Source organism: Aspergillus piperis (genome assembly GCF_003184755.1).
Source record: "Aspergillus piperis CBS 112811 unplaced genomic scaffold BO85scaffold_15, whole genome shotgun sequence".
Taxonomy (NCBI): domain Eukaryota; kingdom Fungi; phylum Ascomycota; class Eurotiomycetes; order Eurotiales; family Aspergillaceae; genus Aspergillus; species Aspergillus piperis.
Genome location: NW_020291605.1, coordinates 735761 through 750522, shown reverse-complemented (window position 1 = coordinate 750522; position 14762 = coordinate 735761). Strand labels below are relative to the sequence as shown.

Below are 14762 nucleotides of genomic sequence, written 5' to 3'. Positions count from 1 at the left end.
CAACGCCTGCCCCGCATGTAGGAAAGTATCCATGGGGCCAGGGAAGCACAGAAAGGCAACAGGCCAGATTGAACAGACAGTTGGACTTGTGATACTCCGTAAACGTGTACGCAATATGGGAAATTACAATCTTCACCTGGATCCTAGTTCTAGACATTCGAAAGAGAAACGTCAGCTAAGAGGACTTGACCTTGAGGGGAGAGAATGGACGATCCTTTTTGCTCTGTTGATACTAGTCCAGACACACCGCTATGGTCGAGACACTGAAATGTGGACGTGTGTGCCTATCAGATTATGGAGCCCTAGATCCAGAATATCCAGTTCAAATGATGTGTTGCGGTAAAGCCGAAAAGGGGGACGATCCCTGGAACGAGTGGGTGGGAATCCCCATCCGTCATCGAGTTAGTAACATCCAATCTCAACGTCGGATGTATAACTATTTGCTAATGGATGAAGAAGTTTGATCCACAGGACGATCGAGAACGTGTCAACTTCTGTTGTTTTCTACAAATGCAGAATGCATTATTCACCAGTCTGTACCAAACCAATTATCTGCCAGTTTCCAATAGGTGTTCTCCGGATAATTGGTGTGCACTAGTAAAAATAATCTGCGCTGTGGTTGTCAGTCAGTCTGTGACATTGCCCCACTATTATGGCTCCATCCCCAGTTACTAGCATCATAGACTGATTCGAACGTTGCAATCACTGATGACATTATAGTAGACCTTTGTTTAAACCTCTGCTGCCGTGTGGGACTGCCGAAATATGGATGGAATATTTTTGTTTCGCCCCAGAGAATTGTCTCATCTATTTCTGTCCATCACGGCTTTGCTTCGCCTCATGGCGGTAGCCACCTGAGCAGGCTACTATCGGCTTCGCCGTTTCTTCTTGCTGCCTAGTTCCTCCCCTTCTCCTCTTTTGCCTCTCTCTCGATTACAGGCTAGTTTAAGGAAAAAGTAAAACTACTACTCGAGGCATTTATGGCGTCACATAATATAGGCCATCCCGAAATGACAGAAAGCCATAGAATTGATCCGGGTCGGCATTTCCTTGTTTGCTAGTAGCCAAGGTTAACTGCCTCCCTGGCGTCCAGTTCCGAATCACTGCTTCCGCACTGCGATAGGGCTCACTCATTGGATCTAACGGCGGGTGATCCTGCCGCACAGATCCAACTAAGGGGGGGGGGGGGGGGGGGGGGCACTGCAGAATAGTACTGGGCTCTGGATGGAGAAACAGTCCATGTGTAAGCCTGTACGTTAAGTATTGGTTGGTTCCCCTTGAGTCCGGCCACCAAGGCACTGTCTAGACCAGCAGATGTGGAGCTGGGGTGTTTTACAGCTGACGCTCTGTGTTGACGATGGCTGCCCGATTTGAGGTGACAAACTGGGCTGGTCGGCAGTGATGATCAGACCTCAAGAGCCCCGCGTAGCAGAGATCCAGCCAAGCCAAGACGACGACATGTCATTCGCATGCGACGAATGGTTGAGAGCATGGTAGTGTTCCTTCACCCGATAAGCGTGGTTCGGTCGGTTAAGGGAAAAATAAAATATCGGAATCTCAAGGAAAGCCAAATGAGGATTTGAGGGGCAATGGGAAGGGCTTTTATCGTTCCGGTCTCTGCACAAGCTGGACGCGGCAACTAATGGTTACCTTATCGCGATGGGTACCCCGCCTGGACATAGAAAAGACTCCCGAACACTACTAGTAGAACATCGCAGTACTTACGCAGAAGTACCATATAAGAGCAACGAGAGGAAACAACGGATTCGGAGAGGACGAAAAAATTCTTTCTGTGTGCTTCGTCTTCCATCCGCTATACACTCCCCACCGGATCCAGAGTGACAGCTAAATATAGCCAGTCAGTCCACAAGGAGAAGTCAAAAAAGAGTCGTTCCGGCGGAGCATTGCAACGTTCCCCAGTCATATACTCCGTACGCGGAGTGGATTAGATCATCTATGGGTGGTGAGGTAAGCCGAATCTGTTGTGTGCCTTCCCCATTCAGACGGACGATTGCGCGTTGTGCTGCCTGAGGCAGGCGGCACACGGCAGTCCGGCAGTCTAGAACTCCCTTCCCCAGCCCAATCATGGCGTGACTCAACTTGAGTCTCGCCTTCCCTCCCGGGCCTGACGTGCTCGGGCGTCACCCAGGGTGGTCACGGTAACTAGTAATGGGCCGAATGGAGGCACACCTGGGGATGTGAAGAGAAACCAAGGCTAACCTAATCCCCCCATCATGCTCTCCCCATGTAGGTGGAACAAAGTTCTAGAATTTCTGTTGCTTGAATCGATTTTCCGGCTCTGGTTATATCTATCGGGCTGTTCGCTTTCTCTCTCTTTGGTGTTCTTATCGTGAGACGCAAACAGCCTTGACACTTTTCGACTACCACAACAGGAAGACCTTTCGATTACTCTTAGGCTATTCTTATACAATTGATTGACCGTCCCGGCGCCTGTGATCTGGTGCTCCCTTCGGTATCCCTCTTTCAGTATCGCCTAGTTATTCTCCGAGCGATTTTTCTGCTTTCTAGTCGGCTGCACGATACTCTCTCTCATCACCGCCGGTCAATAATCCCGCTTAGCATTACTTACACCCGCCCTTTTCGGTATCAGGCCCATTGCACGTGCGGTGTACCTTGGAGAAGACGGCACACTGGTTTATAAGAAAGGGGCCAAACCAAGAAGAAAACAAAGAGGGATTTAAATCGCAGAAAGGGGGAAACAGAATACACTGCCATTCCTTTGGTATGTATGTCTCCCTTCCTAGCTATATTTATCCTTTACGATTTTTTTTTTTCCCTTTCGTTTGTCGATTACCCGTTTGTTACTTTGTTGTCCCTTATCTCTCCCCACTCAGAGGCCGGTGATAACGCTCCCTCAGCCGGGCCACCAACGTTCTAGTACTAGTACTACTAGTGAGACTGGTTTCATTTGTGACCTATCTGACCAATTCTGGTACCACAGCAGATACACACAGAGCAGAAAAGAAAAAAGCTTATCGTTGTTACTGTCATTGCAAAGAATTTGGCGTTCGCCCGCTACATATTTGCCTCTCATTGCCAGGGTTTTCTCAAAAATAAGAAACCACTCAGGCGTGTATTCCCTTGCCGTTTCAGCTCGATTCATTCGGCACATGCCATTTCGGCTGAACGAGGACTGAGGCATTATTACGAAACTATATCATTCAGTACTACCGTGCGAGGCCATTGGTCCAACCAATTGTGCAGTTGGATCCCTGCTAGACGCAAATCCCTCATACTTTCTGACCCCATAGGGGGCAAGCTCTCGTGCTCCACAACTGGCGCGGTTCGGCGCAAGGTACCATCGCCGAATTATTTTCAGATAGATGGTTTTTCTTTTGGACCGGTGTCATATTTATACTTAACCAGATCCTCACCGCCATCCATGACTCAAAGCAATAACCACCATCGCCGCACTTCCTCGGGCTCCAATGTCCCTAAGCTGAGGAACTCACGGCCGGCTTTACATCGGAGAGGCACATCCTTTGTCAACCACTCTATATCCAAACTAGGCTCTGGACAAGTCACCAAGCAGTTAGAGTTGGACGACGACCGGCAGCCCGAGATGGCGGCTAGCTTTCTCAACTTTTGGTATGTGTGTTATGCTACATCTCAGTATCTGCTGCCCTGCCTTCTCTCCAGCATGGTTGCTTTTGCCAATCCTCGCACATCCCCGTTAACTTTGTCGCTTATTCCCCTTGCATATCAAATGATCGCTTATCTCCAGAATCGAAGCTAACCGATCTACAGCGCCATGTGCGAGAAGCAGATAACAGTGCCTGACAATTCCCTCTTATATTGTAGCGAAAGGTATGAGACTCCTTATCGCGCCACAGCCTTGACGTGCACAGCCTCCACTGTTGGTTTAAATTCCAACCAGTTCCCCCTAGCCCTTTCTTTGTCTCATTGATATCTCTTTCCATTCAATAATTTTCTTCTAACACATTATCTCTGCAGCTGTCGCCGCAAAGACTCCCACAAACCACTTTCAGCTTCCTTCTCATCAAACTCCTCCATGTCTTCCTCAACAACTCCACCTGCCTCTCCTCCTATGTCTCCTCGAATGATTGTAGCACCCATGACTCCCACGAAAGGTGCCGCCAGATCCTCAATCTCCAGGATACCCAGCGAATGGAATGATGCCAAGACGGATCAGGATCCATCCGAATGGAAGCCAGTGATACCTATGGGATCCGGTGCCAGTTCTCTGGCGTCATCAGAGGCTTGGAATTACCTCTCCCAGTTTCATCGTGATGAAACTATGATGCCGGTCAGGCGCCCTCGGTTTGATCACCGCAGTTCGACCAGCTTGTCGGCACTTTGGAGTGCTACGGGGTCTGTTCCGCCACTGATGCACACGCCGTCCACAGCTGCATCGTCGGTGAGCAGCAACGGGTCGGACTATATGAGCTATATGCATGACTCGGCCTATCGTCCACTGCCCCCTCGGCACAAGCCCCAGATGTCTGGTTGCCCAAGCGCCTCGAAAGGGCTCGACTTGGTAGTGCCTCATGTGCATGTGAGCGTGGAAGATGCCCCTGCTGTTAACATCTCCAACGATGGGTCGATCTTCCCCGCCAGTAGTGCGCTATGGGATGAGAAGCCCAGTGAAAAGACGCCCACCCTGAAGACGGCCTTGGATTCGCCGACCTCTGATATACCTGCCCGTTCCCTGGAGGAGACTCTGTGATCATACCGTCACGATTCTGACGCTTTCCAAATTGACTGAGTTTACAATCATTAGTCGAAATTGCAAGCGCTCAGATGTCGTGCATGTGGGTCATGGAAAGGGCTAGTCTCAAGGCATTATCTTGATTTTTTCTTTTTCTTTTGGTTTCTATTGTCAGTCATTTTGGTGTATGCAAATATTGAGCGGGAAAAACACAACGAATGCATTAGAGCCAGCATGAGTACTACGAAGCGATGGATGATAGGCGTGGAAGCGGCACCTTCCTTTTGGACATTGAGCACATAGCGGATGCTTAAATAGATTCTTAATACCACACGGACTTTGCGCATATGTATAGATGAGCGGGTGTTTCTATATAGAACTGAACAAGACTCGGTTATTTATTGGACAATCTACCTAACAACTTGTGATCTACCACTAGACCGACCATGGGGTACCCATAGTGTGTACAAGGTTAATTAGCTGCTGTCAAAGACTAACCGTACTGCCGAGCCACTGCCGAGCGCCCTGTATTGTGAAGTATAACTGACTAAGCACATACATACAATGATGTATAACGTTATGCATTCAACGAGTGGCAAGTAACAGCCAGCAAAGAGAGGATAATTGCTCGCAGCATCCTAATGCTATACATGAATCATACAAAAAGCTTATTTAGCGAATAAGCTACAACATAATGCCGTGCAGGTCATACAAACTAATAACATGCAGTTCACCTACTAAGTAATGAACGCCTGCTCCCCAACATTCTCTCTGCTCCTGATGTGTACTATAGCATAGCTTTTGAGCATCATAGCCCGGAGTAGATTCCTGTCCCTGGATGTGCCCCGTTTTCATACCAGTATACTTCAATTTGCGGGATATATACGCTTACATTCGTTGGACCTCACAACGACAAGATTTTGGTGGCAAAAGAGCAAAAGAACTTAGGAGAGGCGATGAAGCTGTCAGCCAAGCACTAGACATGGGTTTATATAGCTGCAGGGTGTCTGCAACTGGTGCATCTTCTGGTGCGGGTTAACCCTCTTGTGAGGACCCAGAAATGCCATTATCCACTCAGCGATGTTAAGTAGTATCTTCAGCCTATCAGTCTTCTTCGTCTCTGAATGTCTGCTAACGACCTGCGTTGAAGAATCCAACTCTTGAGAGATGAATAGTCAGCTCATAGAAGGATGCTTTAGCATTAGAGCATTCTTGGAAACTCAAAAATAGGGGTACAATCTTGCAAGATGAGTTCATCGGAAACCCAGATTCTCCTCTTCTACTGCAGCCTGAGATTCTCAAATGCCTAGATTCGGCAACTTGAAGCGAACCTCGTATCATAAAGGAACTCGTAAATAGAGCAGATTCATTTGTTGAATGCTAGTAGCAAGCGCAACAGAGCTAAGGTACCAAGGTTAGTTTGGCGAGCTTTCCTGGAACGGCAAGCACATTTGTCCTGCCAGCCGGAAATGATTTCCATCCATCCCCCGTCAACTGAATCTTACGAGCGTCCCGTTGTTTCTTTCTTTCCATCCTGTCATCAGCCCGATGTCAAATTCCGCATCGAATGAGCATCAGAATACTGAACATCAAGGTTTCCTTGTCCTTTGCATCTCGTTTATGCATCCGTCTCCCCCATCCATCGACTACGTTTGCTTCAGAAATTCCACCTTCTGCTCTCCTAGCCCCCTCCCAGACCTCCTTGTTCGGGCTCCAGGTTGTCCTCATCTATCAGAAAAGAGCTAGGTTCCGAGGATTTTCCTTCCTGTTCCCGTCAATACGTGGGAGTCGAAGTACTTCTTATGCCTCACGATATTCCGACCTCGTCTGCCCTGTTGCGCCCTTTGAAAAACTTGATGGAACGTACTGCAGGCTCGAAAGTGGCTTCTATGAGAGTAGAATGCTTCAGATTCTGTTACCACACAGGAGAACTTATCCCTGACTTGCCTGGACACGAGACAGCCTGGATTATTCAATAGTTATGAAGCTGTTCGAAGACTCCACCTCGTCCTATGAAGGCCACAGAATGCCTGGTCAAGAACAAGTGTCTTTCAGCAGATATACTTATCGCTACCCATGGGATTAGATGCTGTGTCTACCTCTCGCTCCGTGTCCAAGACGATGCTATTCTTGGATTCTTGCTAACCTACCGCTGACGAAGAGCCGGAGAGCCCGCAGACCAGATGTGCCAAATCCCACTTTCCTTCGAACGACATACTTCGGCAGAACCAATCACCCATGACTTCGACAATACGAGAGATTGAGATACCTTGAATACCTACATCTGCAGTTGTATCACTATGGGGTCATACGCCGTCAACTCTCGAGGCTAGTTACACAGATTGATCCACTCGGCCGGGTATGTCCCATGGTCGGCAATGACAGGAACAGGTGCATATTTTGCTGCATGTCATCAATGAACAAGACAGATGGTAGAATGAATGCCTAGATTTAAAGGACGAGACATGTACTTGGAAGGGAAATTATGCTACGATAGGCTGAATGCTGGCTTCTACCAACAAGCCAACAGCAATTCTGCTCAATGCGAACAACGACGTTGCTCAGTGCACAATCTACCCGCTGCATAACCCAAATCCGGCGGCGATTGGTCGGCATTCATAGCCTCTATCCTCAGATACAAGGAGATCATATTGATGTTGACGCCGGCAGTAGCAGGAATCACTGTCTAACGACCGATAAACCCCTTAGGTTCAATTAGCACCGGCGAACGACGTTGCTTGGGCACGATCGCAACGCACAAATCATGATATATTGTCAGCGTTGGGGTGTGAAGAGCTAGGATACAATACAATGCAGAGTGGATGAGAAAATGCTTGACCAGATGCGTCGCGGGAGCACATCCTTTCTGAAGTGACTAGGGCTGCATTAATGTCATTCTGTCTACTAAGACTTGATTGGACCGGCACGGGAACGAAGACCTAAGGTATCTGACAGTACCAGGCGTGCTGCAACCGACACGCGGCGTGAAACAGATCAAGATAGGCCAAGGGGTCAAAATAGGCGAAAGTGATAATACAATTGCAATAGGAACGAACTTCTATTGCTTATGGCTCGATAGCATCCGTGCTGGGCGCAGTGTGCCGTCGAAGGACCATCTGCAGTCAATGTTATTCAATGGTCTCGGCTACGCAACGCGCGCGCTACTCTTCCAACTACGAGCCCCCGAGTCGAAAACCTCACGCCTACGAACTATCTAGCGAATTCACCCACACTACCGGGAATGTCTTCAGTGATTAACATGTCTTAGGCACGAGAGGTCTTTGTTTTCAGAGTCGAAAACAATACACATACAAGCAAGGATTGATCTATGACGAAATCAATACAACACATTGCAACATAATGTACATGCCCAGGACGCCGGATTCTTGATACTTCTTTGACCACAGCACAAGAAACCCGATAATTTCGCTATAGGGATTACACGGCAACCGATCTGGGACATAAAGTGGCGGACATGTGGGTTATTTTCAGTCATCGTCGCCAATAATGTCGTCAGGAAGAATATCGTCAGGGAGACTGTCGGCAAAGCCACCCGCGTTATCATTATCGAGGCAGCAGATGTAGCAACCCAATGATGCTTGCCACTGCCATAACGGTTAATGAGGACTCTATGCCTAGCATCGAGGATGTGCTTACCTCCGGATTGCTGCAGGGAAGATCGGAACTCTTAGGAAGACATTGGCCTGTGCAAAACTTGTTTCCAGTATCAGTACCCTGGGAACCAGTCTGGGCATAGGCAGTAGATGCGAGGAGGGCAAAAGCCGTAGCGAAAAGACCGGTAAGCTGCATCTTGCTAATTTGATCAAATGAGTGGCAGTCTGAAAACGAGGGAGTGGACACCGATCAAGTTCGGCAAGAAGACAGAATCAAGTATAGGTAATGTCATGCAGGCGATCACATACATGGGTGGCAGCGACACATAAGTTGCTTTATAAGTGCTCCGTTTTCCCTTGCTATTTGCGAAGCAAGGGGGGATAAATTGCACCTGTTATTACTGTGTCGCGTCCCTATGCTAAAGGCTCAGGAAACAAGGTCCAAAGAATGCTGCTCTCCTACGAGCATGAATTCCATAACAACGAGTTTTGGTATGCTCTGGCGGGAGCAGAGCAAAAGGACGTCAACAACATCGGTATGGACTCGTTCTGTTCAGAGATCAATCCTTATCTCCCATCACTCCTCAATGTGTTCCTGGAAATAACACAGAACACATCCGTTTATATCTCCCAGGAAATATCCCTATCCTGCGAGTGGCTGAATAATATGTGGCTGTGGCCGATTACCTACCTATGGCATGTCTCACATTCCCAGCGGAAGGGCTTCTCGCGCCACGCATATTAGGCATAACTATATATACAGGGATAATTATCCGGAGCAAGGGAAAATAAACAAAACAACTGTAGGAATTATACTAAACTGGTCCTCGGAGAAAGGCACTGCAGTGAGTATAATCAAAAGGTTATGTAATAATGTCAGTATGGCCATGCTCGAACAGCGTCATTTATCTTGCTTGCATTGACGAAGATCAATTAATGCACGAGAAAAGTAGTACTAACTTTATACTTCGGTCCAGCTAATCATACATACTACAGGGTAGATGAAAGTTTGGGAAATGTACATAGTACTGATACACATCATAGTTCATCACTGACATGGCATAAGATATATAGCAGTTCATATATTTTGACCATAGTAATAAAACGAATACGTGAAGAAAACCTAGTCTCCCCCGTAGACGTGTTCAAACCCGTCGAGCTAATCCAATAAAGGTAAAGTACTTTCTTCAGGGCAGAAATTACTAAACTACGTGTAATCCTATTAACACAAACCATGTCACCTAATCCATACACCAAAGCGGGTTGTGATGAAGAAACTAAAAGGGGGCGGCCCACAAATTCTGACATGGTAAGACGTGCGTGGACAATGCGCGAGTCAACTCACCCCTGAGGAGTTGTAGACCAGGTGGCAAGTTCCCCAGGGACACTTCTTCGGCTGGCCACGTTCAGCTTAGATGAAGCATCATCTAAGCTGATCATGACTTGCATATGCAAGCTTCGGATGCCTATCTTGGTTAATATCATCCTGGAGGACCCTGCATATGGGGGGCTAAGGTGGACTAGTTCGAATATCTTCGTAGCCTGTACGGAGTAGTGAGAGGATGGACTTGCACTAGTACGAGATTAGGCATATGTTCCTCCGTAGGTTGCTGCATAACCGGCCCAAAAAATGGGCTGCCAGATTCCACTGTGGCCCGGAAACAATTTCCGTAGGGCAGGCTATGGCAGCAGGCTCACGGAATGGTGCCAGCACATCTGGCTGAGACTGGGCCGCAGGGCTCCGCCTCGAGACATGGTTCAGTAGACGTTCTCACAAAGAACGACCGGGACCGAGTAAATATTTGCTTTTTGCCGTTGTTGTCATCGCTCTTCCCAAATTTTCAAGTCGACAGTGACCATTCAGTATGGCCATGGATTTCCCTTAGAATGACCTATTCAGGCAGAGTACTGCACTCTGCGACGTACTGTTGGGTTTCTCATTGCTCGCAATAAATACGCGGAAGAGCGCCTCCACCGGTATACTTTGAATGCCAGCCGAATCGAGACACCGAGCAAGGTCTGTTGTTGACTGTCAGATTTTGCAAATTCTGGATTGCAACATCTCATGGCATGCCCAGAAGTGCTGAACAGGTGTAGTCGACAAGTCTTCACTGGTACAAGCCATACTTTGCATCGCTAACCCGCAATGTCATAAAAGAGCTGTCAAAGGCGAGGAGTCCGCCGGCATTGTGAAGGCCGCACTGATCTTTTGAGCCATAAGGTTGGTACTGATGTAAACAAACTTCTCACACTTATCCTCTCACGGCATGCGCCTTGATAGTTTGTAAGCGTTTCCAGAACGCATGACCTTTTCCCTCGCGTTCGGGAGATGACTTCGGAGGCGTCCAGTAGTTGCCCAATGAGGATTCCTGGATGTATTTTCCTTCGCTAATGGGCACTCACCTTGGCGCTAGAAACCACCGGTTCGTCTGGTTGCTGCTGCCCTTGCCCTGCTCCCTCCGCCCCCCTTTTCTCTCCGGGTAGGTATTCCTCATCTCCTTCAGATTTTATGGTTGCTTCTTCTTAGCTGCCAGTGCCTAACCTGGAGCAGAATCCACGAATGTGATTGATCTACTAGAGAGACTGAAAATCGTTCGGTAAGCGAAGACTACTTCGCTTTCGACACAAATTTCTGGCTTCTGCAAAATTTTGCGCTTGCACGGACAATACTGGGCGTACGCTCGCCTTCTGCATGTGGTTTCGTCAGAGCCGAAATATAGTCCTCTACAGTTGGCTCTTACCTCTACTTCCGAGACGTCTTGCCCACGCCCACAATAGCCAGTATTCTCACGGCGGGCAATTGGACTTTCTGTCGTTGCGAATCCGGTCAATCCCCGGAAATGAAGCAAGCCAGATTCTCATAACATCTTCCGAACTATTACAGCAGCCCGCCCGCCGGTGGAGCGCCAGAATGGACTCTGGCAGGTCTGGACAATTTGTAGGGTCGACCCGATGCCTTGATCACCGAGATGTTGGCATTTAAACAGGACAAGGCGTGCCAAAGCGCGAACGAAGCTTGGTTTGCAGTTGCTTGGAATAGCACCTTTCCACTAATTTATCAGCATCACCCAATCATTTCAAACTCGATAGACTGCACTACACTCGGCATTCAATCGGTGGAGTCTCTGCCCAATGTTGATGCCCGATCAAGAAAGCCAGACCTGGTTGTACGGATCAAACTTAGGACGTCGCACATGGCACCTTCGATGCAAGCGTATCGAACGGAGTTGTACATTGACAGGCCTGACGTTCATGCTAAAGCGCACTAGTTCCCGTGACGTAACCAAACATATGACAGCATATTCAGTCGCTGATTCAACACACGAGCGTGATTGACGATTGCGATACGAGCGAGGAAACTATTCTGGAGTCACACAACAGATGGTAGTCATATAAAGTGAAGTCCTGAGCACCACGTGTATCTTTTGCAGACTTGCAACGAAGCTATAGATCTGGTGGATGCCTGAGTTCATTGTGATGAAACCATCGAAGATTGACGCTAGATCTGCACGTCAAATCGAGCCAGACTACAAAGCTTGGCGCTCGTTCGAACAGGGGTCCTTACCACCCATGCTAGTCCAGCACAAGCAACGACCTTCAGTTCCATAGAAAGACGTCTTTGGTATAATACGGCAGATTGTCCTAGATGCGCTTTACGAGCATACCGAACCGATGGGGTGCTCGCGCAAACGATCCGAGGTGCCCTCACTGTGCCTAAAGCCTAACAGTTGGAAACCAAAGATCATCGCGCTTCCTGTGGTATTCTCTTTCCCTCTTCGGAGTGTACTGAGCTTGACCGAAAGCACGTCTCGGTTTCACTCGATAATCGGAATGACTGGAGCAAGTCTTCAGATCTCAGAGGAGACACTTCACAGGTGTGAAACTTGCGAGGCGGATTGTGTATACCCCGACATGCCTGCGAGCAGAATGCTCAGAGGACTGACAAGCCAGTTATGCCGTGTATTTGTGCCAAATCGAGAATTTGCCAGTATATATTGGGGTAGTCAAACCCGAAGATGAATCCGTGTCTTGATACCACTGTGGTACCCTCAGCCACTACCAGTGTGTTTCCACCGAAGACAAACAATCGCCGTTTTCTTAAAGTTGACAACAAAACGCAACGCGGGACCGTTGAGAACCTAGATGACATGATGCTGATGGCACCAAACTTTGGATCCATATCTCTTTTCTTGTTGCGGGAGGACGATTTTCGACAAACTTGTCGCGATAAATTCGAGGTCAGGAGGTGATTCTGGTTCTCGGCAGGTACGATTCCACTCAGTCCTCGTCATCGATATGCAGGTCTGCGAGAGAGAAAGTATTTGATGTGACGCCTGTTACATAAGTGTCAGTTCATAGCTTCCATAGAAGCAAACTCTTCTGCCAGGCAGTGAAGCATTTCCACAGTCAAAAACGGGGGCTAATACAATAGCCACAAAAGCTGGTGGCGGCTGCCCGCCGACTTGGAGCCAGGCTGTTGCATCGCGAGATCTTCCCACATTCGATACATAATATTGTAGGTATAAAGGATCAGCATTGCAATGACCAGACGGTCTTGGGGAGGAAAAAAGGGAAGAGAGAAGGCCAGTGACCCGGTTGACGTATAGTCACGGCACCAGATGATCTAGCGTGCACTACAAAAGCGAAAGCGATGTTTCCCCGAATCGGCGGCGGAGACGAGAGGGAGCGAGGATTGGCTGGGAGATTTCTCCGCGAGCACAGTACCAAAGATCCCCCCAAACCAACTAACAGGCCTAACCTGACAATGCTCTGTGTTTGCGGGTAGCTTTCTTCCATGGTTCTTGACTGGCCCGCTCGGCCAAATGTGCCTGCGGATAACAAAGTCGCCCGCAAAATGGTCACATATGGTGCTGGTCTGATGGGGTACCATCGAGGGAGCAACCGTGCCCGGTCAGGACAGCGCAATGATGATCCTTTCTGGGCTTTGCCTCTGCAATACCGTCCTATGGCTTCTCCAGGGCCTGTGATCGATCTGCTGAACACCCTAATGAAGAACTGACTCTTGGCCAATAGTTAATCCCTGTTCGCGTGGCTTAGGTCAGAGGATGGACACTCCCCCCTTCCCAACCCGACAGCTGTCTCCTCCCAGCCTCTGATATCCCCTCTCAATAATTCCACCATTAAGCGGAAGATTCTTGTTGGGCCATTGGGCGGCAGTACCCAAGTGCGTGGTCAACCACTGCATCAGCAGCCTGGGCATAGCTTGCCTCCACTGGTAACTCGGCTAAGCTCTTGGAATCAAAAGGCACCCATATTTACGGAGTACACCTGTCACCAGATCGACGGATTTCCTTGTCTTGTGGGGCACTCACTGTTCAGCCTGGACCTTCCTCGATATCAGTCGCCACTTCACTTCTCTAATCTGACCCTTATCGTTCCTGCAACATTATAATATACACCCCACCGCCGAGCAGGCATCTCGACGAAAAACAAACGAGGGGCATCTCCACAGGTTGGGATTCGAGACTCCCGCCTCTGCGGATAACAGGATGAGACAAGAAAACACTGGCTCGTCACTAAACGGCGATCCCAGGTAGGTACCTTACTGTTAACAACTTTGTTTATTTCGCCCGTATCCTCTTGACAGTATCGGTTGACTGTTTATTGCCAATAGTCGCCGCAACCAAAGCAGTCAAAGCGCGCGTCTCGAGCCTCCAAACGACTCTCCTCAAACATCTGACCAACTCGCCGAAGAACTGGTTTATTATCGAAGCTTCCTCGAACAGCTTCTAGGATTAGTCCGCAATGGAGACCAGGACACTGTCAATCAGATGGTCTCCATGATTCGTTCGGACGCCACCCACCAGCAAATTCTGGCAGCCTTGTCTGAGAATTCCGCCAACGATGGCCAGACTGCCCAAGGGGCTCATGGTCGGAATAATCACAACCCGAACTGAATGACTTCAACCCTGCTATGCCTCACATCTCCAGCAGATTGTCTGCATGACGCATGATCGTTTGATAAGGTCTTCACAAGGTTTCCTGGTCCCCTTTGAACGCAGATGAGGGTGGTGGGATACAGCTAGACGAGTTATTCGTATATCTTTCTGTCTAGTATCATATTAGTCGGCTCTTTCTACCTATCTATCGTCTCACATATCATTCCAGAGAGAGCCGCCACCGGCAGCTTAGATGGCCGCCGTGTGCTGAGAGAACGCTGTGTACGATCCTCAAAGACCAGCAAATGTCTCGCACCAGGTACTGTGTTGCAATCAGGCTCTTGTTGCACCGGTCTATCTCAGTTAGCATACTGTATTCCTAGAGGGGCCATGGTAACTGTCCCTATGGACTTAGCTTGCGCTTCCAATGGAGGCCGGCCTTGGACGCACCATTATCCATATCTGCCCTCTACACTTCTGGCTCAGCATAGCGATGTGCTTGTCGCGACTCTGAATGCCCACTATGGTGACATAGAGTGCTCAGCGAGCATTATCGGC

At 48.7% G+C, this 14762-nt stretch overlaps 6 protein-coding genes across 6 annotated transcripts; 2 read left to right on the top strand and 4 right to left on the bottom strand.

Annotated features, from left to right (window-relative positions):
* Nucleotides 1-891: 891 nt before the first annotated feature.
* On the bottom strand, nt 892-1156 carry BO85DRAFT_451443 (uncharacterized protein). The gene has a single exon (XM_025660592.1). It carries the CDS (start codon nt 1132-1134, stop codon nt 979-981), a length of 156 nt encoding a protein of 51 aa, XP_025513579.1. The 5' UTR covers nt 1135-1156; the 3' UTR covers nt 892-978.
* Nucleotides 1157-2481: 1325 nt separating this feature from the next.
* On the bottom strand, nt 2482-3283 carry BO85DRAFT_78896 (uncharacterized protein). Its single transcript, XM_025665663.1, has one exon. The coding sequence runs from the start codon at nt 3161-3163 to the stop codon at nt 2876-2878; it is 288 nt and encodes a 95-aa protein (XP_025513578.1). The 5' UTR covers nt 3164-3283; the 3' UTR covers nt 2482-2875.
* Nucleotides 3284-4766, top strand: BO85DRAFT_79128 (uncharacterized protein). Its single transcript, XM_025665666.1, has 3 exons — nt 3284-3609; nt 3769-3828; nt 3976-4766. The coding sequence occupies exons 1-3, from the start codon at nt 3404-3406 to the stop codon at nt 4706-4708; spliced, it is 999 nt and encodes a 332-aa protein (XP_025513577.1). The 5' UTR covers nt 3284-3403; the 3' UTR covers nt 4709-4766.
* Nucleotides 4767-5141, bottom strand: BO85DRAFT_78925 (uncharacterized protein). The gene has a single exon (XM_025665664.1). The coding sequence runs from the start codon at nt 5035-5037 to the stop codon at nt 4825-4827; it is 213 nt and encodes a 70-aa protein (XP_025513576.1). The 5' UTR covers nt 5038-5141; the 3' UTR covers nt 4767-4824.
* A 3037-nt stretch (nt 5142-8178) lies between these two features.
* Nucleotides 8179-8500, bottom strand: BO85DRAFT_461278 (uncharacterized protein; the record flags this gene model as incomplete). Its single annotated transcript, XM_025661776.1, has 2 exons — nt 8179-8295; nt 8348-8500. 2 exons carry the CDS (start codon nt 8498-8500, stop codon nt 8179-8181), a joined length of 270 nt encoding a protein of 89 aa, XP_025513575.1.
* Nucleotides 8501-13814: 5314 nt separating this feature from the next.
* On the top strand, nt 13815-14222 carry BO85DRAFT_376727 (uncharacterized protein; the record flags this gene model as incomplete). Its single annotated transcript, XM_025656234.1, has 2 exons — nt 13815-13858; nt 13940-14222. The coding sequence occupies 2 exons, from the start codon at nt 13815-13817 to the stop codon at nt 14220-14222; spliced, it is 327 nt and encodes a 108-aa protein (XP_025513574.1).
* Nucleotides 14223-14762: the final 540 nt, after the last annotated feature.

What these genes read in the sequence shown, in the direction of transcription:
- BO85DRAFT_451443 (XM_025660592.1), bottom strand. Translation starts at nt 1,134, where the DNA reads ATGAGTGAGCCCTATCGCAGTGCGGAAGCAGTGATTCGGAACTGGACG.
- BO85DRAFT_78896 (XM_025665663.1), bottom strand. Translation starts at nt 3,163, where the DNA reads ATGCCTCAGTCCTCGTTCAGCCGAAATGGCATGTGCCGAATGAATCGA.
- BO85DRAFT_79128 (XM_025665666.1), top strand. Translation starts at nt 3,404, where the DNA reads ATGACTCAAAGCAATAACCACCATCGCCGCACTTCCTCGGGCTCCAAT. An exon ending in GCTAGCTTTCTCAACTTTTG is followed by an intron (nt 3,610 to 3,768) that starts GTATGTGTGTTA and finishes ACCGATCTACAG; the next exon opens with CGCCATGTGCGAGAAGCAGA. An exon ending in CTCTTATATTGTAGCGAAAG is followed by an intron (nt 3,829 to 3,975) that starts GTATGAGACTCC and finishes TTATCTCTGCAG; the next exon opens with CTGTCGCCGCAAAGACTCCC.
- BO85DRAFT_78925 (XM_025665664.1), bottom strand. Translation starts at nt 5,037, where the DNA reads ATGCGCAAAGTCCGTGTGGTATTAAGAATCTATTTAAGCATCCGCTAT.